At 41.7% G+C, this 26,382-nt stretch overlaps 1 protein-coding gene across 3 annotated transcripts; it reads left to right on the top strand.

Moving 5' to 3' along the window:
* The first annotated feature begins 21,150 nt into the window (after positions 1–21,150).
* LOC147423465 (uncharacterized) lies at positions 21,151–26,022 on the top strand. Of its 3 annotated transcripts, none has more exons than XM_086502141.1 (5): positions 21,151–21,384; positions 21,839–21,938; positions 22,133–22,222; positions 22,302–22,403; positions 24,870–25,158. In XM_086502141.1, the coding sequence occupies exons 1-5, from the start codon at positions 21,314–21,316 to the stop codon at positions 24,906–24,908; spliced, it is 402 nt and encodes a 133-aa protein (XP_086358267.1). In that variant the 5' UTR covers positions 21,151–21,313; the 3' UTR covers positions 24,909–25,158. The 3 variants fall into 3 exon arrangements, with proteins under 3 accessions (XP_086358267.1, XP_086358268.1, XP_086358266.1); XM_086502142.1 differs by lacking the exon at positions 24,870–25,158 and adding an exon at positions 25,222–26,022 and having other exon boundaries at positions 21,156–21,384; XM_086502140.1 differs by lacking the exon at positions 24,870–25,158 and adding an exon at positions 25,167–26,015 and having other exon boundaries at positions 21,157–21,384.
* The last annotated feature ends 360 nt before the right edge of the window (positions 26,023–26,382 follow it).

Below are 26,382 nucleotides of genomic sequence, written 5' to 3'. Positions count from 1 at the left end.
TGTACCCCCATCGAGACGCCGCTAGAGACCCCTGCCGAGACACCCAGGTTCATGCGTCACAGGCGAGAGGGCTTGTAGTACTCTGTCGGCATCAACAGAGGCATCATCTTGGATGATGAAGGCAAGAAGGTGATCTCGCGCATGCGCGGTCTTTGCTCTCAAGTGTTTAGACACTACATACTAAACACCTGGAGTGAAGTGCCAAGTGAATCAAAAGACAGAGTCATCAGCATGCTGCATAACGAGTTTCTCATGTCAAGTCGGGATGAGCGCTTCCATGAAGACCTGATGAAGGTTCAAATGCGCGAATACTGCAAGCACAAGCGTTCTGAAGTACAAAAATCAATAAAGCATGGGTGGAACAGACCAGATTGACTGGCCAAAGAAGATTGGAAGAATGCGAAGCGAGCAGCACGCCAGAATCCTGACAAGTGGAAGCAACAAAAGGAGGCAGCCAAAGCGCGAGTAGAGGCAGAGAGCTCGCACCACTTGGGGAGCGGCGGGTGGGCATCATTTGAGGCCGATATTGTAAGTGTTTTGCATTGCTCTTTAGGTTTGGTAGTTATGTCTATTTGTACTTCTAAATTCTAACATAATGGATTCTTTGTATGTTTCGAAGAGTGGTCGATGACAGGACGTGACCCGACACTGTACGAGCGCAATACGCAGGCAGAAAGGGCTTAAACGCGTTGATGGACATTCTGAGTTCTTGCGGCGGCATGGTTAGTATTAGGGTTTACTCTTTTCCATTTGTTGTATTGTTTTGTAAATTATATATTTATACTTACAGAAAGTTTTATTGTTTTTTTTTTGCAAAATCCGACAGATACGCTGCTTGGACGTGATGAGACGTCTGATTAGATGACGTCAATCTAGCAGTAGCTAGATAGCATTAGTTTCCTTTTGTCATAGCATGTATAATGAGATGACGTATATACGTCTTTTTATAACTATTGGAAAACCACATATATTTTTTCAATAATGACAATGGTGTTGTAACTATTACATTTGCAAATCTTGATGTGTACAATTGTCATTTATTTACTTTCATCAATTTACTTTTGTCAATTTTGTATCTTTATTCTGCAAACAATACTATGGATGATGGAGTTAATGGTTATATTGTCTTGTGGGTAACTACTTTGGGTTTGTACCTTGCACTTTCTTTCAAATGTGAATCTGGGCTTATCTTTAATTCATTTATGTTTACTCTATTATTGAAACATTCAATAGGGTGGCAGGGCATTGAACCCAAATAATTTTACTCTCGGGAGTCGCTATAAGCGTCTCAGCAACATCGCTATGAGCATCGCTATAGGAAGCCTGCAACCATCGCATTATGCGTCGCTATATAGCGACGCTTATAACGGCGCTCATAGCGACGTTCCCATAGTGACGCTATTAACGACGATCTTATCGATGCTAGGGAGTATAAAAACCCAATGTATTTCCGTTGCTAAAAACGTCACAAGTGCACACAACCTCTTATAATGTAAAGAAGATGATTTGGAAGACATTAATGCTAATCTAAATCATTTTCATAAAGAAATGATTCCACTTGTTTAGAAAGGGGATTCAAAGGAATTGTCTCACATGAGAAAGCTAAACGGGGTAAGGTCTATTGATGGATATGACAATAGACTAATGCTACAAAAGCAATTTTTACATCATGAGAGTGAGCCTTTAAAGACAATACCATTGCAAGAGTGGATATGGTTATGCAATCAGGACACAAGACATACACAAGGCAAGTTAAATTTTCACCTATTGTTCCTATGTTCTAGCTAGTGGATATTGGAACAAATTTATCAAAGGAAGAAAGTGACAACCTAGTGCGAAGTGGTTTTCAATTAGCATATTTTGCAACACCATCACGAAACATCAACAATATGTCTACTAATCCTACAAAAGGAGGCTCAAGCAATAGGAGGCACAAGTGGAGGAGTAATATTTCTAAAGAAGCACAAAAGAGATTGGAGTCAGCTGCATGCATGGTTGCAACATTCTTGGAAGAGAAATTTGAAAGAAAATAGCACATGGTTTTTCATGTTTTGATAGAGAGTTTTTATAATGTAGACATAAAGGCAGGACCTAGTTACACATGTCTCAATTTTCAAAAGAGAGAATCTATGTATAAAGCCTTTCTAGCATGTAAGCACATGTATTATGTGTATTTGTACATACTTGGACTTTAACCAAAAGCGCACATGGTCATTCCTCAACCTAAACTAACTTCCATGGACCTTGCATTTGTATTGGGGTAGACACGCAAGGTACACCCTATTGTGTAGTGAACCTACGGAAAAGCAAAGTGGTCTAGAGTTATACATCGAAGGAGTAACCTCTTGTGTATGAGCTTCAAAATTACTTCTCTCCACCCTTTGAATATTTTTTTGAATCCCCTCTTGTTATAGATGTATGCTTTGCAATTTATATCTTGCTAAATGTTCAAGCTCAAAGTAAGAACTTTTGGAAACTTATACATATTTTTTGGTGTGTATCATATGAGCAATGTATATTTTTTTGCTCAACTTTTTTGTGTCGTTAGAAAAGACTCTAAATTTGAAGTCAAAAAGCTCGCAAAAATGGTTTTCATTGCAAAAGCTCAAAATCATCAGGTCGGAAAAAAAAAACTTGAAGTTGGGGTATCGCTAGATCTATTCTTGAGAGGTAAACAGAGTTGTGAGTGAGATAGCCAAAAGCGTTTTTCATTGATTTCAAACTAGCCTTGTTACATGGAGTTCTTTGGATCCTTTGAAACTTCTCCCATACTCCAACTCTTCTCGTGCACTAGTCTCCCTTCATGTACCAGTCTCAATAAAAACTTGAACACATATGGAGTTAAGACAAGCTTTGAAGCTAGCAAATGATGTGAGCACAACTTTCGCCAGTTACAAGACTTCATGCATGTCATAATAATCAATATCTAATTCTCCTAAATGATTTTCTCATATTAAACTGATCATTTAATGTGGGGAAGTGCCAAGGGAGAAAAAGCTAGAATATTGGTTAAGTTAGCAGACCGGCCACAGTAGGGATCCAAAGGAGGGAAAATAGGGATCCAAAGGGGGGGCCATCTGCAAAAGAGCCATGTGAAACAATGGGCTAAAAAGACCCTAAGGTTCAGCCCATTAAGACTTCCAAAATGCTAAGGTTCCAAAATTCAAAGGTTGTGTCTAAAGGTCAACCTTAGGAAAAATTGGATGCTTAGTGTGCCCAAAAAGTCTTTCTACATCCCTACATGGGAGGGGGCAAGCCCCAAAGCTAGGGGGATGAGAGAGAAAGCCACACACACACACACAGGCTCCCTTTACATAAAGGGAATGAGGGACACATGTCAGCTCCCTAGGCCAGATGCCCACAAGGTGTGCCCAATTCCTATTGGAAGACCCTTGAAGTGGACCAATGAGAATTAGGCTAGAGTAAATCTAGTTTAATTAATTTAAAAACATTTAATAAAAGAAACCAATAAGAATTAAGTGTCCTAGAAGACTATTGGGCAGTCTCCCAAGGGGTCCAATGAGCATTCAGGAGCCCCATGGCTTGCCTGATTCCTATTGGCCAGGAGGCAAAGGGGTCCAATGAGAGTTTAGTTTAATTATTTAATTATCTAAAGCTCTCACAAAAGGGGAAAGGGGGACACATGTCAGAAGGTTATCACTTATGCTGCTTAATCCCTATTGGCTTGACCTGGGGAGGTCCAATGAGGCAAAAGCCAGCCTAACTTAGCAGCTAGGGCTCGCCCAAGAGAGAGAGGGGGCTGATTTTTGCTTGGCATGGACACACACACACTCTCACACTTGACCATGTGTGAAGGGAAAAATACTCTATCTCCTCCCAAGCTTTAATGGAGAGCTCATCACCTACTCCAAGCTTGTGAGATAGAAGCCTACATCAACACTCTCTTGGCATGTGGATGCAAATCCAACCAAGAGCCAAGCTTCAATGCATGCTCATCTTCTCTACCAAGCTAATTACTAAGCTAAGCTATGCTAATATGAGTGATTATGTGAGGAGATGTACTTCTTTCTCGTAAGATACTTCTTTTTCCTCTCAATCTACTCTCATACCCTGCTAGCTCTCACCATCTTCGAAGGTGTGTGAGGTCTTGGGTCTGAGAACGGGGATAATTCAAGTTGTGTTTGATTAAGTGTTTTGCTTGGTGTATGAAGCTTCCATCTTCATTGCACTAGCTAGTCTTGAAGGAACACAAAGAATTGTATTGTACAATGTCTCTCTTGATGGGAGAAACCATAATACAAAGCCTTTTGGAGGGGGGACGGCTCCATGCAAATCCGGTCCTCAACTGTTGTCAATAGCTTAATTTCTCTCTCTTTTGAAAGTATTGTCGATGCTATCTAACTAGGTGTTATGCCTTTTGTTGCTCTCTCCACCCAAGCACTCTTGTAATTCTCCTTAGGAATCTATTCTAATGAAATGCCCACTATGTTCATGCTAATTTCCGCTACAAATAAGATTTTAGGCCATTAAATGTTACATTGGTATCAGAGCTCAAGGTTTCTCTTTTCTTGCTCAAGAAGGGAGGTCCTCAAGCTAGCTACAAATGGTTGGTATTATTAATTGCCTGTGAGTAAGTAGAACAGGGATTTTTCAGCCTTGCAGTGCGCCTGCCTTTGTGCAGTTAACGGGGCATCACCGTCGAGAGCTATGGTCTTAATAGTGGAGTCCTACGGGGCTTGCCTACGGCTTAACCACTATTGAGCTATTAGAAGCTTGACAGGAGCCGGTGCTGTTTTGGTGTCGAAAGACCCTCTCTTCTATTTCTTGCAATTAATGGTATTCGAGCCGCGGGTACAGTAGCTTGAGTGCTTTTTCTAAAGGGGTAAAGAGGAGTAGCAACTAGGGCTTGAAGTGCCAAAGTACACCTAAAAAGTTTACACCTAAAAGTTGTTAGAATGGCTGACAATATTAAAGAGAGTGAAATTAATGTTGATAACTTTGATTTTGCTCATGAGCAAGCTACTAATGATGCTTCAATGCTTGTTAATTATCTTGTTTCTAGGCTTCAACAAGCCATGGGCAATCCATCTCTCCAAAGTGAAGTGCAACGGCAGCTCCGTGCTCACGGGATTCTCCAAGCTCATCACCATGACGAGAGAACACCTAGGAAGCCTCCTTGTGAGACTACCAAAAGAGGTCTCTCTCCGATTCGGGAAGAAGAAGAGAATCCATATGAAGGGCTCAAGAACTTACTTCTTGATGATGCATCTCCTTCCCAAAGGAGAACTCAAGAGCCTCCACCGAAGGAACGAGAAAGAAGCGAGTCTCCCGCCACCTCGGCGGAGATGGCTCCACGAAGACGGCGGGCTAAACGCTCTCCATCACCACCAAAGCGGAGAAGACCATCACACTCTTCTCCACGCCATAATTCAAAGAGGGATGATAAAAAGCAAGAGAAGAAAAAGGCGAGAAAGAGGACACCCTCTTCTCCATCTTCTTCATCCTCTTCCTCTTATGAAAGCTATGGTGAAGACGACAAAGATCAAGACAAGAAAAAGGCGAGAAAGAGGTCACCCTCTTCTCCACCTTCTTCATCTTTTGAAGAAAGTGATGGTGCAACTTTTGAACCATCAAAAAGAAGAGGCCATAGGAAATCCTATGCCGCATGGAAGAGGTCGTCCAAGCTGAAGAAATTCAAAGAGGGAGGGAAGAGCATCTCTTTCCTTACCTATGATGGCACCTTCGGTGCTACAGACAAAGTTTTGGCCTTTATCCAGCAATTCGATGCGGCGTTTGGAGATGAGGGCTTCACGGAGTCCTCTAAGCTACGCCATGTAGCTATGCACTTTCAAAAGTCCGCCAGACAATGGTGGTCTAGCCTACGAGCCAACGGTGAAGCTCCACGAACATGGAAGGCTTTAAGAGCTTCCATTATGAAGCAGTTTTTGGCCACCGATGCCAAAGACAAAGTACTCACCGAATGGCGAAGCTTAAAGCTCTCTCCCAATGAATCCATCCACAAATATGTAGACAAGTTTTGGGACCTACAACTCAAAGCCACTGTCTTCAAAAAGTTGGATTTTGGAGAGCAAAAGCAACAATTTTGTGCGGGCTTAACCGAAGAAATGGCGGAGTATGTCAACTCCCAAAGGCCACGTACCATATCGGCGGTAATACACCATACTATGGTGGCCTCGCGAATCAATTTCCAAACGGGGGGTAAAAGAAATAATAAGCCCCCGGAAAACAAGGGTTCCAATGAGCCTAAGGGGAAGGACAATGTCCAAAAGTCTCCTAAGGGCAATCCCAACAAAGCTAAAGAGAAGGGAGTTTACAAAGGAAAGAATAAACTCTCTCCTGAAGAGCTTGAGCGTTATCGTAAAGATAACCGGTGTTTCAAGTGCGGCGAACAAGGGCATGCGTACCGCGCTTGTCCCCAAAAGAACAACCGCCAAGATCCTCCTAGAGCTTCTTTGGTTGAAATCCAAGAGGAGGAGATTCATCAAACTCACCACAAAGGATCTCCTCTATGCCATGCTTGGGGAAAGGTAAGAGAACATGATGCTTTTATTCTCTTTGACCCTGGTTCTACTCACAATTTCATATCTATGGAGTTAGCCACCAAGCTAGGCATACAATCCTACGAGATGGGAGATATCCTACCCGCAGACAGTGCCTTCAAGGGGCAAGAAGCTTCAGTCACTCCCTTAATCGGGAAATTGAGGCTTCATGTCCAAGGCTATGTGGACAAAGAGGACTTCTTTATCTCTCCTCTCAAGCATGAGGATGTAATCCTAGGGGCACCATGGTTTGACCGTCTGGCTGCCCATGTTAAATTTCCTGAAAGGAGAATCTCCTTTAAGTTCAGGGAAAAGGACATGTATATAGATGCTAGGGAGATGGGTAACACCATTCCCATTGTACATACACCAGCTTTCAACAAGTCAATAAAGAGCTCTATTTCCGTGTACATGATTTTTGTTAAAGATTCTCAAAATGAACCTAATGCTTTAGCAAAAGAAAATAAAAGCAACCAAAAGGAATTAGAGTTATCCAATTTTCTCAAGGGGTTTCAAGATGTCTTTATTGACGACATCCCTTGTGAGCTACCTCCTAAACGAGGTAATGACGACCATGCAATTGAACTTCTTCCAGGAAGTTCACCGCCTAACAAACCTCCTTATAGAGTTTCTCAAGCTCAACAAGAGGAGATTATGCGGTAAGTGCATGAGTTAGTAGAGAAGGGCATGGTTAGGCCTAGCTCATCTCCATTTTGCTCACCTGTGCTATTAGTGCAAAAGAAAGACGGCACATATCGTATGTGTGTCGACTATAGAGCACTAAATAGGATCACTATCAAGAATAGGTTTCCCGTTCCATGGGTAGAAGACCTATTTGATAAGCTACAAGGATCGACCTACTTCAGTAGGATTGACCTAAAAAGTGGCTATCATCAAATAAGGATAGTTGATCAAGACATTGTAAAGACCGCATTTCGTACTACATTTGGTCTTTACGAATACATTGTCATGCCTTTTGGCTTGACTAATGCACCAGCCACATTTAACCGCTTGATGGAGAAGCTGTTCAAACCTCATCGAACCTTCACTGGAGTGTTCTTTGATGATATTATCATCTACTCTAATTCATTAGAGGAACACAAGCAACACCTCCAGGTAATATTTCAAGTTTTAAGAGAGAATAAACTTTATGTTAATCGAAAGAAAAGTGAATTTTTCTTGCAAGAGATTCAATATTTAGGTCACATTATCTCTCAAGATGGAATCCAAATGGATCCATCCAAGTTAGAGGTAATAAAAGGATGGCCTAAACCAAGGAATCTTCATGAACTAAGAAGCTTTATAGGTATGTGTGCATACTATAGACGCTTCATAGAAAAGTTCTCACAAATTGCGGGACCATTACATGACCTAACAAAGAAAAATGTTAGGTATACGTGGTCTGCTAAGGAGAACAATGCTTTCGAAAAGCTTAAAGAAAAGCTTATCTCTCAACCTGTGCTTACACTACCGGATCTCTCAAAACCATTTGAGGTCCAATGTGATGCTTGTGGTGATTGCCTTGGGGCTGTTTTGCTCCAAGAAGGGCACGCCATAGGCTATGAGAGTCGAAGGCTCGACCCTGTTGAGCAAGCTCTAGGCATATACGAAAAAGAACTCCTTGCAGTTCTACATGCCTTAGACTCATGGAAGCACTATTTATTGGGGACTCCTTTCATTCTGCGAACGGATCACCAAAGTCTTAAGTACTTCATGACGCAGACCAAGCTCTCCGACAAACAAATGAGGTGGGCAAATTTCCTTTCGCAATTTCATTTTCATATTGCTCACATTGCTGGCAAGCATAATCAAGTAGCCGATGCACTCTCAAGACGACCGAGAGTGAATGCGGTTTCCATAGCAACTCACAATGATCTATCTTTAATGATAGATGAGTATGCTATTGATCCCGATTTTAGAGATGTGATTTCAGCCCTTGCCTTAGGGAAGAAAGAAGAACCATTTACTTTACAAGATGGTTATCTTCTCTATGGCAAAAGACTATGCGTTACTAACTCACTACGTGAGAAAGTAATGTATGAATCTCATGCTCCCCCATATGCGGGGCATAGAGGGATTCAGTCTACCCTAAAGGGAATTGAAACATATTTCTATTGGCCTACCATGAAAGTGAACATACATGAGTATGTTTCCAAATGTGTGGTATGTCAAAAGACAAAATTTGATAGAGGGAAGCAACTTGGATTGCTTCAACCCTTGCCAATCCCTAATTCACCATGGGAGAGCATATCCATGGATTTTATCTTTGGATTGCCTAAGTCTATCCATGGGAATACGGGAATATGGACGATAGTAGACAGGTTCAGTAAACAAGCTCATTTTATACCTGTCAAAAAGACTATCAAAGCCCATCAAATGGCAACCCTCTTCATTTCACAAATTTTCAAGTACCATGGCTTGCCAATGTCCATAGTGTCGGATAGAGATCCTAGAATGACCAGTAATTTCTGGAAGGGTCTCTTTGAGAATTTAGGAACAAGGCTAAACTTCTCTTCGGCCTATCATCCACAAACTGATGGCCAAAGTGAAATAGCTAACCTAACTATTCTCGATCTACTAAAAGCCTATGTAACGGAAGTAGATCAAAGATCCCAATGGGAGAAGTACTTACCCTTAGTAGAGTATGCTTACAATAACACTGTACATACTTCTACAAGAAAAGCACCTTTCGAGGTAATTGAGGGAAGATCAAAAAGTCCCTTACTACTTAAGGTACATGGGAAGATCTTCGCTGCAGATGAGTATAGCCGAGACCTACAAGAATCTTTCCAAAAGATTAAGGATGCTATCTCTATCTCACAGCAAAGGCAAAAGGCTGCTGCTGACAAGCACAGAAGAGCCCAAACCTTTAAAGAAAACGATTGGGTCTTGTTAAAGTTTCCCAAGGCTCGATTAAGGCACACTACGGGCAAGAATCCTACGGGTCACCAAAAGTACTATGCTAAACTAGCAAAAAGGTACTATGGTCCCCTCCAGATTCTTAGGCCAATCAATGAGATGGCCTATCAACTTAAGTTGCCCAATCATTGGCTCATACACAATGCTTTTCATGTGAGCCTCTTAAAGCCTTACAAAGGAGAGCCACCTCAAGAACCAACTATTGAAGACCCACCGGAGATCGAGGACCAGCTGCAGCCCGAGTCCATTCTCCGACATGAAGACAAGGTATTAAGAGGCGGTAAGACTATCCGACGATATCTTATTAAGTTTAAGAATTATCCTTTTGAAGATGCTAGATGGATGCAAGGCATACAATTAAAGGATAACCTAAACCTTGTCAATGCTTACAATGCTTCCCAAGAGTAAGCAAATGTACAAAATGTTAAAAATGAACAAAATTTTTTGTCTTATAAGACTCTCTTTTTCTTTATTTGTGCACAAAAATGAAGTAGTATGCATGCTTAGATCAAGTTTGCGGAGACGACGTCTCCCGAACACCAAGTAGAGCTTGTCACTCTACTATGGAAGACTGATAGGACTAATGTGCAGACATGCTTGCGGCAGCCTCAGGCTCTCAAGCGCCAAATGGACCAGTCATCCATTATGGAATGATGTCGTAGGGTAACATAGGGATCCTCTACCCGCTAAGAAAAGGACTCATGCATATGCTTTATCTTCTCTACACCATAGTCGAGGACGACTATGATTTCAAGAGAGAGGTAATGTCATAATAATCAATATCTAATTCTCCTAAATGATTTTCTCATATTAAACTGATCATTTAATGTGGGGAAGTGCCAAGGGAGAAAAAGCTAGAATATTGGTTAAGTTAGCAGACCGGCCACAGTAGGGATCCAAAGGAGGGAAAATAGGGATCCAAAGGGGGGGCCATCTGCAAAAGAGCCATGTGAAACAATGGGCTAAAAAGACCCTAAGGTTCAGCCCATTAAGACTTCCAAAATGCTAAGGTTCCAAAATTCAAAGGTTGTGTCTAAAGGTCAACCTTAGGAAAAATTGGATGCTTAGTGTGCCCAAAAAGTCTTTCTACATCCCTACATGGGAGGGGGCGAGCCCCAAAGCTAGGGGATGAGAGAGAAAGCCACACACACACACACAGGCTCCCTTTACATAAAGGGAATGAGGGACACATGTCAGCTCCCTAGGCCAGATGCCCACAAGGTGTGCCCAATTCCTATTGGAAGACCCTTGAAGTGGACCAATGAGAATTAGGCTAGAGTAAATCTAGTTTAATTAATTTAAAAACATTTAATAAAAGAAACCAATAAGAATTAAGTGTCCTAGAAGACTATTGGGCAGTCTCCCAAGGGGTCCAATGAGCATTCAGGAGCCCCATGGCTTGCCTGATTCCTATTGGCCAGGAGGCAAAGGGGTCCAATGAGAGTTTAGTTTAATTATTTAATTATCTAAAGCTCTCACAAAAGGGGAAAGGGGGACACATGTCAGAAGGTTATCACTTATGCTGCTTAATCCCTATTGGCTTGACCTGGGGAGGTCCAATGAGGCAAAAGCCAGCCTAACTTAGCAGCTAGGGCTCGCCCAAGAGAGAGAGGGGGCTGATTTTTGCTTGGCATGGACACACACACACTCTCACACTTGACCATGTGTGAAGGGAAAAATACTCTATCTCCTCCCAAGCTTTAATGGAGAGCTCATCACCTACTCCAAGCTTGTGAGATAGAAGCCTACATCAACACTCTCTTGGCATGTGGATGCAAATCCAACCAAGAGCCAAGCTTCAATGCATGCTCATCTTCTCTACCAAGCTAATTACTAAGCTAAGCTATGCTAATATGAGTGATTATGTGAGGAGATGTACTTCTTTCTCGTAAGATACTTCTTTTTCCTCTCAATCTACTCTCATACCCTGCTAGCTCTCACCATCTTCGAAGGTGTGTGAGGTCTTGGGTCTGAGAACGGGGATAATTCAAGTTGTGTTTGATTAAGTGTTTTGCTTGGTGTATGAAGCTTCCATCTTCATTGCACTAGCTAGTCTTGAAGGAACACAAAGAATTGTATTGTACAATGTCTCTCTTGATGGGAGAAACCATAATACAAAGCCTTTTGGAGGGGGGACCGGCTCCATGCAAATCCGGTCCTCAACTGTTGTCAATAGCTTAATTGCTCTCTCTTTTGAAAGTATTGTCGATGCTATCTAACTAGGTGTTATGCTTTTTGTTGCTCTCTCCACCCAAGCACTCTTGTAATTCTCCTTAGGAATCTATTCTAATGAAATGCCCACTATGTTCATGCTAATTTCCGCTACAAATAAGATTTTAGGCCATTAAATGTTACAATGCACAACTTTAATCATCTCCAGACCTAGTAATGCTTTAATAGTCTCACTTTAGAGGGTGGACTCAAAATTGGCCAAAACACTTTGATTTTAACACTTTGTGGGAGAAAAATCGTGATTTTCTCCTCCTTAAGGTCCCTTGAGGTATTTTTTTCACTTCAATTGTCTCAGAGACTTACTACCCAATCCCAACAACTTACTCTTGTAATAATTTTAAGGTTTTGACTCTTTTGATGGTCTCATGTCTTTTGACCTTCCTTTAGTCTACTTTCCATTTGGAAATTGGTTTAATCTCATGCATAGGAGATTAATCCCAGGTTTGACTATATGGGTGTGGTCTTTATCTTGAGGACTTCCTCTGGTCCAAATATTGGCTCTTAAAACTTGAGATAGCTAGGGGCTGAGGAGAAAATCGCAATTTTCTCCCTCCTTGTGTGGAAAAATGTCAAATTTCACTTTCAACTCAATGAATGTAATTCCCACCTTAAGACAAACTCCTGGTATCAAACTTCGCCAAATAGTCTTTCTGTAGTAGAAGTTGAGAAAAAAATCATGATTTGTCTTTAATTCTTGCTTTTGATCACTTTTTCCAACTTTGGTCAATTCCAAAGTGTTACACTTCTTTAAGAGTACGTGTGCCAATTTTCATCTCAATTGTGTAAGTGAAGTGACCACAAGCTCACTTTCAACACATTTCTTGAATTAAGGGTTAAATTTTGGTTCTATAGTCACTTATAATGCCACCCCTTTGAACTCGTTGAATAGCCCTCTTAAGTCAAGGTGATTGCATGACCTCAACCTTGCAAACATCTAAGCTTTAGGTCTGAAAAGAGAGATAAAATCGTGATTTTCCCTAGGAAATCTCTCAAAATGCACTTTTACCCCTTTCGCCATCCAAGGCCTTTGAAACCCTCTTTTAGTCCCTTTTATCTGCTTGTATCTTGTTTTGGCCTTGTAAGTAGGTACCAACAAGTAGTCAGCCTTCTTAACAATCTCCTTGCTGACTCTTTCTCACTTTCGACTGGTCAATTTGCACCGAAACTTCATTCGTGTACTAAAACACATTAGTCAAAAACATTGATGAAGTATCTTGTCTTTTAGCTTCACTTGCAGGAGAAAATCACGATTTTCTCTCACAGATGTTGAGTAAGGGCTTCTTGAGAATTTTGGTTATGGTTGAGCATTCACACACTCTTGTTCATGCAATTCATGCCCAGAATCGCCTACTTACGTGGGTGCACTATCCTTCTTTGAACTTGCATTGCTTTTGACAAAAGACCCTCTCAATGACATGCAATTCTAATTAGATGCTGAGAGAACTTGTCTACTTACCCTACTCCTAAAACAAAAGAAATCAATTGAAATTAGGTTCAAAATTCTTGACAAACATCTCCCTGACTAAACTATGAATTATTTTCCGTTTGCTTGCATTTTTCTCACCTAGTGCAAGATTTACGGCTCCATCCATCAATGAATTCATGCACTAAGCTCCAAACCTATCCAACACACTTATCCTAACTAGATAACACTTTTGCAGTGACATTCTCACCATAATCACACAGAACAAAGGCCATGAATACCCTGATCTCCTTTCCTAACCTATCTAACCTAAAGGTTTGCTTAAGGCAACTCTATCGGCGGAATCGACTGTGTTCACTCTAGTCTAGGTTCTCGTTCCCCAAAAACGGTGCCAATGTCTTGGGGCCCAAAAGGCTCAACACCTATCACATCTTAGGAAGAGACGAAACCAAGATGAAATGTCAATCCTGGGAAGCTAGTGACTTGACTAGGGCATGGAGGCATGCCAAGAGGATTTCAATATCTTGTATGAACACATGACACTCGATGTGCATTCTATCTACCAGAATCTTACATTCTATCCTTCATTCCTCTGACTTAACCACATGCAAATCCTCAAGCAAATAAACTCCGACTGACTCCAAACTTAATACGCAGATCCCTGAGACTATATAGGATTGAAAGGTCATAGAAGTCGATACTTGGTTTTTGTGTGATGCTTGCAATGTAGATATCCACACATAGAGCTTGAAGAGTCAAACACAATGGCTCTTATGTGCTTTTCATTCATCTAATGATTGTAAAAAACCTTACAATGTTTCCTTTTATACCTTGGATCTAGGTTTTATGGCATAAAAGCTATAGCATCAAAAATTACATTTTCGGCTTCAAAATTACATACAGGTGGCAGATACCAATTTTGGAAGAGATGTCACTATCAATTGGAATTACAATTGTAATTACAAGAGTGATTAAATAAATTGTGAAATAAGCTAGAATCCTTGTTGGAATCTTCCAACATTGAAAACCTACTATGTATGTGTTCATGAGGACCCTTGGACAGAGGATGTAACTCTATGGATTGAATGCCCAGCTTAGGCATGGGTCCGACAGACACTACATATATGACTTTATCAAGGTACTTGGATGTGGATTACTCCCATCCAAGATTTCCTTGAAGATGTGAGATTTTCTATGATGGTAGCATCTATCTTCTCTCATTAACCCCATGAGGATAGTCTCATGGAATATGCAGGGGTTAGATGGACCTCAGTTTCTATGCAAGAGAGGTTGAATCAGATAGGAGGTTCAGAGATGCCTTGTGGATGAAGTGATTGATATGCTTATTCTCCAAGAGCATCACTTGTGTGAGATCCACATCAAGAGCTATGGAAACATCTTGCAGTGTCGCTATGAGACCTTTTAGTCAGTTGATTTTGGGTCTCGTGGCATTTAGGGAGGTTTATGTATGACTATTGTGGATTCATGGTAGTAGGTTATTGTGGGCGTGGCATGAGTGTGCCAGGCACGCAAGGCCAAGTGGTCACTATGTAGATACATGGCTACCTTGTGGGTTTTCTGAACATTTATGCACCCAGCCATGCAAGTGCACATGTTGGGTTCACATTTGGTGGAGTCTCTACCTCATGCCGACTGGTGGTGCATTGGGGAGGATTTCAACATGCTTAAGGATCCCTATGACAGGATTGGGGATAGTCATGCTACTATACATGGGGCTGAGTTGGTTACTTGGGAATGGCTATGTATGACCTTGTGGGGATGTTTGGCAACATCCTGGCTTTTTTGGCCCTTAGAGAGTCTCTCTTTCTCTAGATTGACCACAGAGTAGGCAGAGTGAATCTATCCATGATAGATTGCTTCTATGTTAGTGATCACTTTTGCAACTTGGGTGGTTTAATTAGTTTTCATTTTGGCAAGGATTTCCTTCTCTGATCATGTGCCAGTGATCCTTACTCTAGCCCATAAAAAAAGGAGTGACAGTGTTATGTTACGCATTTCTGAGAAGATTTTTCTAGATATAGAGCTCAGAGAGCAGGTGGCTATGATGTGTACCAAGAGTATGGATACATAGGGGATGTTGTTATTAGAGTGGCTAATGGCCTTAGGGATCTTAGTTGGTTCTTTCCCTAAGAGTCGACGGTACGTCTGGCTACGGTCCTAGAGGAGGAGAAGCAACTACGTCGGGGCATAGTCTCCTTACACAAGATGCAGGAACAACACCTAGTTAGTCCCTAGATGGAGTACTAGCTGCATATGACTCAACAGGATTTGATCACCATTGAGGAGAAGCACCGTGAGGTTGCCTACCATCGCTAGGCATCTCAGTGGACCCAAGCGGGCAATAGAGTTATTGCATAGTTTTTAAAGATAGTGGGTCTTCCCCATGCACAAACCAACGTTTCCAGTTGAGGAGATATAATATGATGGCTGCCATAGAGCCTGAGGACATATGAGTAGTAGCTACTAACTTCTACTGAGAGCTTCTCTCAACTGAGCCGCATTTAGAGTGCATAAATGCATGCAAAGAACAGGTGTGGACACAGATGTCTTACCTCATCACTGAGGAGATGTGATAGATGCTTGAAACACTCTCCTACCAAAGAAGCTTCAGGAGGATTTTGAAGCACTCCCTCATGGTAGTTTCCCTGTAGATGGTGGTTTGAATCCCAATTTTTTCTTGGAGTATTGGAAAGTGCTTGGATAGGACCTATGTAGTGCATACCAGCACATTTTTCACACTCGGGAGATGCCTCATATCATGAGCGAAGGTTTTGATCTACCTCATCCCCATGGAGAGGGAATTTCTTGAGGATATTTGGCAGTGGCAACCCATAATCATTCTCAACTGAGCCTACAAAATTCTTGCAAAGGCTCTAAGTTTGAGAATTTGGCCACTACTTGAGAGCATCATACATTATACTCAGATGTGTTTTGTCAAGGAGCATAGTATCCTTGAAAACATCTTCACCTTTTGGGAGGCAACTGTCCTCGTCCGCCTGCAAGGAGAGGATCTTGTGGTGCTCCTTCTCGACTTTGAGAAGGCCTATGATAGAGTTGACTAGGCCTTCCTGGAGGGCACTTTACACAGGATAGGTTTTTCAGATGTATGGACTAGACGAGTGACTATGATAGAGGTTGACTGGGAGTCTGGGACTTCCTGGAGGGCACTTTACACAAGATGGGTTTTTTAAACACTCGATACAAAAGGGTTTCTCCCTTTCCCTTCCTTTTTCATGTCTCTGAGGTACCTAGGGTTTTCCTGCTTTTGTCACTCTGTGTTTTGTTTCTTGTTGGTGAGATGGTCAGTGCCATGATACCATTTTTAAAAAAAAACTCAATTCTTCTTTTGTATTGTGACAACCAACTTAAGGTTAGCTCTTACAAGAGGGAGATGAGATGACACTACGATTCCGGATAGGAAGTGTTTTTGCTCAAATTTTGGAAAGGACAAGAGTTTCACCTGCTACAAACACAATCATCCCCATTGCTCCTCAAAAACCTCACCATTTCAGCCCCCAAGATCCCAATTCCTCCTCTCCAAGAATGGCACACACACCCATTATACTATCCTCTTCATACTCCCCTGCATCATCTTCTACTCTTGGTAGAAAATCCATTAATCCTATCACCATTTCCTCTTCCTCCTCAGCCCTCAAAGCCTCTAGCAATCTCTCTGAATCAATTCCAATGGATGATGAAGGGCTTTCCCCACCCCTTCACCCTTGACACTGATCTCTTAAAGAAGTATACGAAGCTACGTCTTTCTCCTCTTTCTTGATTCAAGAAGAAGAGGACATCTCCATCAACATACTTGACCCACTCAAGGAAAACACACTCTCAGTAGAAGATTCCATCACCTCTCCCGAAGGCGAGCACTAGATTGAAGCCATGAAAGAAGATCTTCAAGCACACGAGGATGCTCAGACATGGATAATTACGCCTATTCCCGACAATGCCAATATCGTCAGATGCCGATGGATTCTCAAGAAGAAGCACCACCCCAATGGATCTATCGAGCACCACAAAGCAAGGCCTCATTCTTTGACATTCCTCTTCATCACATTGACATTCACACTGCCTTTCTACATGGATGGATAGACAAATTCATTTATATGGCTCAACCACCCTATTTCAATTGTGATGATCCCACTATCCATGTGTGTAAGCTCAATAAACCTATATACGGTCTTAGATAGTCTGCATGACAATGGTTCAAATGCTTACATGCTTTCCTAATCAAATGGGGATGGGTTCAATGCACGTCGGAACCCAATTTGTTCTATCATACTCTCTTTCATGGGGTGGCAATCATTGGTGTGTGTCGATGACATCCCGATTGTGCAAGTGATGAGACATATGTCTTACACGTTGTGGAAATGTTTAAGAGGAATTCCTTGTGCATGACAATGGCCCTATGACCTACTTCTTGGGCAATGAAGTCAGTAGGGATCCCAATGGAAGATTCATGAAGCTCTCTCAATGGAAATACATTAAACATCCTAGGTGAGTATGGTCTTCTATCTTCTAATGCACGACTCACAACACCTCTCCTTTTTCAAGCATAAACTCTTTACAAATCTGTCAACATCTGTTGATGACACTTACACAATGTCAAGCTTTCCCTATGATCGCTTGATAGGCCAACAAAGATATCTCATTTCATGCACAAGGCTTGACATAAGCTTCACTGGTCATCTACTATTCTGTCATATGTGTGCACCTCACAAATGCCATGGCCTAGCTGCCAAACGATCATTATGCTATCTACATCACACTCATCATCATTCTCTCACCTACTATCGTCAGCAGCACTCATCACCAATGCAACTTCAAGGCTTTGTTGATGCGAATTGGGCCGGGAAAGACCCAAATAATAGAATATACATAGCATTTCTGGGCATGTTTTTCTTCTAGCTCGCAGGTAGTGCTATATCTTGGCAAACCAAGCACCAAACCCCTATTGATCTATCATCGGCCAAGGCAGAGTATGTCATAGATGTTGGGCATTAAGTCCGGGTTCAATTAATGTGTCAAGCCCGTGGGAAACTCCTCCTAAGGCATGCAGATAAACTCTACTTCATTTAGAAGTTTGCATGGAAAGTGCAACTCTATATATGTAATAGTTTTTAATCAAATATACAAGGGGTGTTAATTGTGTTGTGTCAAAGCTTCTCTTTTTCTCTGTCGTTCATATTTTCTCGTTCCCTGCTCTGCACGTCGCCATGGTGATCCTCCTCAGAAGCCATCCTCCCTAGCCTTTCCCCCTACACTGGTATCACAGCCCATGCTCGTGGTTCCATTGCCAAACATGGAATTTTAATAGGTGGTGCTACAGAACCTAGGTGGTCATTCCAAAACGTCGTTTGGCATAGCAAAATCAAGCAACAATCTTCATTGTCCTCCTCCTAGGTCGTGAAGAAGGTGCATATCAAAACGCAAGCAGTTTTGTTGGTGTGAAGGTGCAGGTGAATAAGCTTGGTGGTGCTGCAACTTCTCAAAACGTTGCAGTGGAGAAGCCCTACACAACATATCAAAAGGCATTGAAGGATTTTGTGCAATTTTCCAAGCTTTTCAAAATGTTGTCTTCTGTAGAGGTAGTTGGTGTGCAATCTTTGAGCATCTCAAAAAGCTCACAGTGGTCAAGCCAAACAAAGGTCTGTCAATAATAGCATATCAAAATGGCCTTGGATACCAAGGCTCACAATTTTTCAGCATCTCAAAAGGCAAGCAGTAGACAACCATTTCTTTGGGAATTTTCACAGCATCTCAAGATGCTTATGTTTACGACCTCACAAGTGCTGCCAATTTCCTACGACATCTCAAAACTTTGCCATGGCATGGATGTATAGGAGGATTTGGGGATTTCAAATATTCCGTCAAGACTTCAAAAATTAGCAAAGACAACATGCCATATGTGTACTGAAGTTTGATCTAGAAATTAATTGGTTTACATATGAGTTGTGCTCCAAGCATACGAAGAAGAAGAGATTTTGGAGCCATGTTGTGTTGTATGAAGCATCAGCTGTCATACATGGATATTCGCTTCAAGAACGTGGTATACGACTTCAAATTCAAAGCTCATGCAGAAAGAAAGTAAGTGAAGACTCATGCAACAATTTGATTGGAGTACTTGACACATCAAAACATTTTTTCAAAAGTTTGTTACCCTTTTCTATGTCATATTTTCTTAGTTTTCAATCAATTTTATCAACTATCCGTAATTACATTCTGTCAAAAGCCTTGTTTTAGCCTATCACTTGTTAGTTACAGCCATATCCAAATTTTGTACGGGTTATAGACATTGCCACAAAAACAAAGTGGTTAGACCTCCCTTTTATGTTTGGTTCTGAGTTCTGGTTGTCTCACACTGATAGTTGTTTGAGGGAAGTGCACACACACACATCTATGTTGTTGTTAAGGGGGGGACTTCTACTCATAGTTTCAGGTGATTGAACTCTGTCATGGTCTGTTTCGAGTCCATTGTTAGTGGTTTGGGCTTCGGGGGGGTTGTTGGGCATTCAAGCCCGGGTTCAGCTAATGTGTCAAGCCCGTGAGAAACTCCTCCTAAGGCATGCAGATAAACTCTAGTTCATTTAGAAGTTGCATGGAAAATGCAACTCTATATATGTAATAGTTTTTACAAATATACAAGGGGTGTCAAAGCTTCTCTCTTTCTCTCTCGTTCATATTTTCTCGTTCTCTGCTCTGCACGTCGCCATGGTGATCCTCCTCAGACGCCATCCTCCCTAGCCTTTTCCCCTACAATAGCATCCCTCACTGCTCGTGAAGCATTATGGCTTCATCAACTACTAAAAGAACTACCCATTCCAAAGTGCCATTCCTCCAGTCATTCTACACTATGAAACTCACCGAGCGCACAAAGCACATCAAGCTGGCGTATCATTTCATCAAAGAGTTAGTCAATGATAACATCATCCACCTCAAGTATATCTCTACAAATGAGAATGTTGCAGATTTTCTCACAAAGTCAATCCCTCGTGATAAGCATGCCCTTTGTTCCGCTAAAGATAGTTTGGAAGCTCCATAAGCTTCATCTTCATTCAACATTGTTTTATTTTGTGTGTCTTATTCTCATTTGAGGGGGGATCTCGTAGTAAATTCTCTATTCTTTATATTATGGTTTTGGTTTGAGGGGAGGTCTCGAAAGAGCATTACACTTTATACTTGGAAAGTGAGATTCAAACCTCACTCGAAGTCAATAATTATTCATCTCTTATCCCTGCAACAGCTATATCTTGTACGCATCTATAAGAGGGACTTTTGAATTCTCCCTCTCTTTTTGCAACTCTTATTATATTAGATAGAGCTAGAATCTTTTTCAAATTTTCTCAGGTCCCTCGACATTGAGTTAATGTCTCCCCTCCCTACCAGCAAAAGCAGTGGTCAAACCTGCGTGCAGTAGAGGAGGCCCTTATCATTGTTGCCCTACACTACAAGGCCACCAAGCTACATTGGCGATAATATCACATATCGTCAATTAAGAGATATATATTTTGCGACATCCTCCCCGACTGCTTGCTCGACGTCCTCCCCGGCTCCTTCTCATCCTTGCAAGACATCCCTCCCACCCCCACCTCTGCAGGGATCGCACCAACTGCTCGAGTGTGCATATCCCTGCTGCTCTGCTCAAGTGCACCAACTTTCGTGCAAGCATCCGCCATCGTTGCTTCCAGTGTGCAAATCTCTGCTGCTCTGCTTGAGTGCACGAACGTCCGTGCAAGCATCACTGCTTCCCTCTGCTTGCTGCACGTAACTGTTCTCTTTTCATTTCCTGCCAAGCTACGGATATCAGCTCAAATTCCTCTCTTTTCCCGATTTTATTTGATTGGCCCCCCCCTATTTGGTGTGGTCTCTCCCTTTCTCTCTCTCATTCACCCCTAGTAAAAGGTTTGTTTGGCCTCGTGATTTTATCACTTGTTTGGAAAACTTTCCACGTGAACTAGCTTAGTTGCAAACCAAGGGCTGACGACGCACGCGAAACTAGCTCTACATGCACTTGTCATGACTTTAAAGTAATAAATGCTGTCGTCGAAAACTGCAGCGAGGCGCAGTACTGCGCACGGAACGAAACGAGTGATATGAAAACGAGAGGAGCTTCGATCTTGATGCATGAAACTCATCAGTTCCTTCTAGAGAAGAGCCCTTCGGAAGTGCAGTCTTTTTCTCTGCTGCCTTCATGGCCTTCGTGACGGCCTTGGCCGGCCGCGTTCTGTTCACTACCGCTTTCTTCCTGGGGGTGTGGCTCAAGTAAGTTTTTCTGTTCATGTGCTTGTCTTACAGAATCATTGCAACGTCGTGGGTTGTCTTCGGTGCTGCTGCTGCTGCTGCAAACCCTACAACTACCCAGCACTGCCTAACAGATCTTTTAGTAGGGATGTACCGTGTGCGAATGCTTTCTTTGCATTTTGTGCCTGAGTTTCTGCATGAATGAACTCATCCTTTTCACAATTGCATTTTTCTCCCTCAACAAGACCAGCCATTGTGTTGACAAAGTCTTGTAAATCTGTTACCATGGTGACTAGAGAGGCCGTCAAGTAATGTAAACCAATATTATAAGATGATGGACACAGCATGTCTTCACATCTTTTTCACCGTATCAGCTTCGGTCCGAGATTGAGTTCACCTGCAACTAATTTGTTGCTTAAAGCTCCTATGAATGTCTATTTGATGATGCTCATCGTTTCTAGCTGTGGAAACTCAGATTAATTCATGAAGAAACCTATTTGCAAAAAATGGATCCAATGATAGCTATCCTGAGGAGCTGCATGACATCTAATGGGGTTCTTGGACCTGCGCTTCAGGTATCCTATGCGTGATGGGTTAAGGTCCTTTGTCTAGTCTCTAACATCTGGTCGGACCGATAACTCACTTCATGCACGCTCTTTATACTGGTCAATGAGACGTATATTTTGGTCTGTGTCCATGACCGTCATATATATTTTGTGAATTTACTCTTCCAAGATTAATTTAGTTTCCTCCTTTTGTGAACGTGCAGTCCAAGTATCTACTGAACGCAACGATAGTCTTCCAAGGGCTAGCTACCAGCTTGTTTCTGTTTGGGAGCAGTTTTGGAGCCTATCTACTGGTACAAATCATTTCCGAAAGTAGCTTCATGAGGCAATGTTTTAGCCTGCACTGATTTGCTCATTGTTGCTTCTTTGTAGTTGATCCTTATGGTTGCAGGGATAGTATGTGACTTGTGTGACTTTCCTAATCATGACCTATCCAGCCGTGATTACACCAAAGAACTTATGCAAGTTTTGAAGGTAATCAAAATCAAGCTCCTAGTCATGCTTCTTTTGTCTTTCCCATGTACTTCAATACACAGATACCCGTCTAGATGCTGGCCTATGTATGCATACGAGTGTATTTCTAGAGTAATCAAGTGCTCAAGACTGGTGTTAAATAATTTATACTTGCAACTTGGGAAGCAAACTAGGACACCTGCTAGTAGGTGATGGTAGGGAGACACCATCAAACAGCAAATTACCAAGCTGTACGCTACACCTACACCTATAGCTAAATAAGAGGTTTGCAAGCCGACTCAATGTCTGCCACTGGTATGCATACAATGTCCTTATAATCATGGGTCGTAAGGTTTATCCTGGTTGTGAGTCCCTCGTGTCTTGGACCACCATGACCAGTGCCCTTTTTTGGGGTAGCAGTTTTTGAAGATAAAGCTAATGTGAGTCTCCAATTCTTGCTGTTTCTTGGCCCAAGAGGATATAATGTTGGGGTCTTTATTCTCAAATTTTGGAAGCCAATGAGTATGCCGATAGTTCATTGAGCTTTACTATTTATTCCACAAGTGGATCTTATGCGGCAGATAGGTAGGTAGAGGCAGAGATGAAAACCTAGAATCAAGCAATTTTTTCCTTGGTATACAATAGAATAGAGAGACCAGTCATAGATAAGGGGAGCATTTTTTGGCTAAAAATGAAACTTTAAGTTTGCGTCTCATAAAAAGCCTATTTTTAACTTTTTAAACCTATTTTTAAGCTTGCCCATGTATTTTGAACTAAAACTATGAAAATAAAACATTGATATTGATAAAAACATCCATAATGACTATTTTTTGAGGTTTCAACTTTATTGTTTATAATGAAACTATCCTTTATTCATTAATCATTATTAAATACATCTTTAGTATGTTACTTTAAAAAGAAGAGAATATGTAATTACTTTCTCTCTCAATATCTTGAAATCATTTGCATAAGACTAATACCCAATGAACTATTCAATAATCTATTAAACCATGTTGAACAAAAAGACATGTTCTATTACATTCTTTCAGACTTTAAGAATTTTGAAGAATAAGTCATAGTATTACAATTATTCACACAACCAGCTCGTAGGCTTCGTCTTCTCCATACACCTGTGGAAGAGCGGACCTACAGTTGCATCCTCTTCATCACTTGACTTTCTTGCAAGCATGGGGAATTTATTTCTCTCATATAGCAATGCAATGGAGGAGGGGGAGGATAGTTGTATAATTTTCAAGAGGGTATTTGGAGGAGAACACCCTGTGTGGAAGGAGAAGAAACATCCCCATTGCAATGCTATAGAAACAAGTCATTGACACCCCTTTCGTTACATTTTGGAAGCCCCCAAAATGAAAGAGACTCGCTGCATCTTGTTCATCCTCTTGTTGATGGTGTTGGGAATGGTCACTTTTCTTGTAACCCTGTGGCAACCAGCGGATTCTGGGAGCCATTGGCGGGAGCACGATTGCAGGGAGTACTCCTGGCTGTGAAGGTCAGGGGGGAGTGGGGCTAGCAATCACGTGCCACAATATGGTGGTAGGTAGTGGCGCACTGCACTATGCTCCATTACCTAAGGTGGCAGAGTACTGTAGTGCGATTTCGATAGCTGAGGTGGTAGCATGTAGCGGAGTCGGGGGGAGGCTATGCATAGCCGAGGTGGCAGGAGAGGATGTGCTACAAGCAATTTCAAAGGGCTGATGGAGGGGACGACAAGCGGAATAGTTCAAGAGCCTCATGCAACTAATTGGAGGCTGCCATCGATGGATCTCAACCATAACAGGTTGTGGAACTACTGTATATTGTAAAGGGTGTTCACTAAACGGCTGTGACCTCCTGCCCCTCGGCCCACTACCTTGACAATAGTGCATGGTACATGACCATGCGAGCCAAACCTCATCATGCTGCAAGTCCGAGCCCTGTGCAAGGAGCTAGACATCTACTCTTCAAATTAGTAGCAACCCCATCATGGGACATAGGAAAATCATAGAGTGACCTTTTTTTTGGATAATCATAGAGAATTAGAGCTTTTCAGACTAATCGGTCACACGAAGGCATGAGGCAATTAAGCAATGGTCATGGTCTCGCATGGGCACATTTATCCACGAAGGTTGGCACGCGGCAGTCAACTAGAGCTGCTCTATGGAGGATTATTACCTTTGGTAATGGGCAAAGAGGAGGCCTCTTGGTCCTGATGGGTGCATATAAGTTTGATATGATGGGGAGGTTGATGTGTTCACTGTGCTTGTATACTCTACATTTTGGCTCTAGCCCATTGTTTCCATTTTTGAGGATGAGTGGTGTTCCTTCCTCCCTTATTTGAGTTGTGGAGGCCGAGAAGAGCGGCATTGTCCTTTGATGTCAAGCAGAGAGTTTATATAGAGGGGATGTAGGATATGATGTCGTCACAAGCATCAGGTTTCAATGTTTCTTGTAAAATATGTGAGCTCAGATATAGATTTTTGTGAGCAGGATGATGCTTCATGTCCGCATAGCTTGGATGTTGGCTGATGAGCTCTCCAAATAGCTGGGTGCAAAAAGCACATGGTAGATTTGTGTGTTGCTTCATGCAAATGGAAAGTTTCTACCTTGATGTATCATTATGTTGTAAATAGACAAGGCTTTCCCCATGTATGTTACTTTTGTGTTGTTTCTTGTGGGGTTTTTTTCTTGGAAAGCATTTCTTGTATATTTCTTTTAAGTGTCCCATTGTGTGTGTGTGTGTGTGTGTGTGAGAGAGAGAGAGAGAGAGAGAGAGAATTTGTGCAGCATCTTTCCATTGTTGGTGCTCTACTTATCTTCTTGGGTATGAGGAATCAAGCAGCCATGAAGTCCAAAAAGAAGGGTATAATGAAGGTGAAGGCTGTTTGAAGTGGGTGCCACCTTTTGATGAAATCCTATGGATTTGACAAAGCCACAGGCCGACACTTTTGATGAAGTCCTATGGATTCGACAAGGGACACCAATTTTAATCATATCGAGATGTGCAGGCTCATTTGATTTAATGTGGCTTATATCTTCACTCAAATCTGGAAAGCCTATAATGTATGGGCAACAAATTGGTCCATTGGTTAGTTTTTGTTTCAGGTTCTTTTTTGGGAAAAAAAAAAGAAGATTGTTTTGTTGAAGGTTCTAGTTCTAACTTTTGTAACCACTCCATCAAAGTGAGCTTCGGCGAAAGGGCAGCCACTTTTGTGACTTTGACCCTTCTGCCTACTCACACCCTTGGAGGCCTGGGTACCCCTCGGACGAGTTTTCATTGCCAGCGAGTTTCAGACACATGGCCTTTTGTCAAGGGTTCTAGTGCTAACATCAACACTCAAATTAGCACTTGCTCCAATTTCTTGATTGTGCATTGCCATAGTGTTAGCTACTGCGTGTCATTGCATGGCTAAAAACACTTTATTAATTAGCAAAACATTATAAATGGATGAATGGGATAGTGGTCTCTTGTTTAATAGAGTGTTTAAAGCAATGATGAATTTTTAGGCAGCAATGTTGCTCCATGTCATTAATTAGAAAGATATCTATCATGATGGAGATGCAATGGAATCACAGAACTCTTATTATTAGAACTTCTAAGTTGGCCTTGAAAAATCCAACTTAGCCTCCAGTTAATCACAAACATATGTAATTGATCAAATATAGGAATTTAGTTAAAGTAGTGTAACTTATTGGTACTAGTTCTCTTTCTTAGCTTTCTTGTGTTCAAGCTCAAAATTTCTTCTAGTGCAAGTGCGTTAAAAACTGTGTACATTCCACACATGTCAATTGGAAAGGCCTCCTAAAATCACTTACTACTTTTCGCGTCTTATTGAGCAAGAAGATTTTCTATTTGTACTATTTTGGATTCTAGCTTGCAATTCTTGACTATGATGTCGCATCCCATTTGGCCCATGAGCTTGTCAAGCTAGTAAATTTATTTGTTGATTCCTAATTGTTTTGAGCCTCATGTAATGGAATGTTTTTTGAGCCTTATATAAAG

The sequence above is a fragment of the Adiantum capillus-veneris genome, chromosome 26, assembly GCF_014529385.1.
Source record: "Adiantum capillus-veneris isolate H3 chromosome 26, ASM1452938v2, whole genome shotgun sequence".
NCBI classification, from domain to species: domain Eukaryota; kingdom Viridiplantae; phylum Streptophyta; class Polypodiopsida; order Polypodiales; family Pteridaceae; genus Adiantum; species Adiantum capillus-veneris.
The sequence above is the reverse complement of the archived record's forward strand: the minus strand, read 5'-3'. Positions and strand labels throughout refer to the sequence as shown.

What these genes read in the sequence shown, in the direction of transcription:
- LOC147423465 (XM_086502140.1), top strand. Translation starts at nt 21,314, where the DNA reads ATGGCCTTCGTGACGGCCTTGGCCGGCCGCGTTCTGTTCACTACCGCT. An exon ending in TTCCTGGGGGTGTGGCTCAA is followed by an intron (nt 21,385 to 21,838) that starts GTAAGTTTTTCT and finishes GTGGAAACTCAG; the next exon opens with ATTAATTCATGAAGAAACCT. An exon ending in AACTTATGCAAGTTTTGAAG is followed by an intron (nt 22,404 to 25,166) that starts GTAATCAAAATC and finishes GAATTTGTGCAG; the next exon opens with CATCTTTCCATTGTTGGTGC.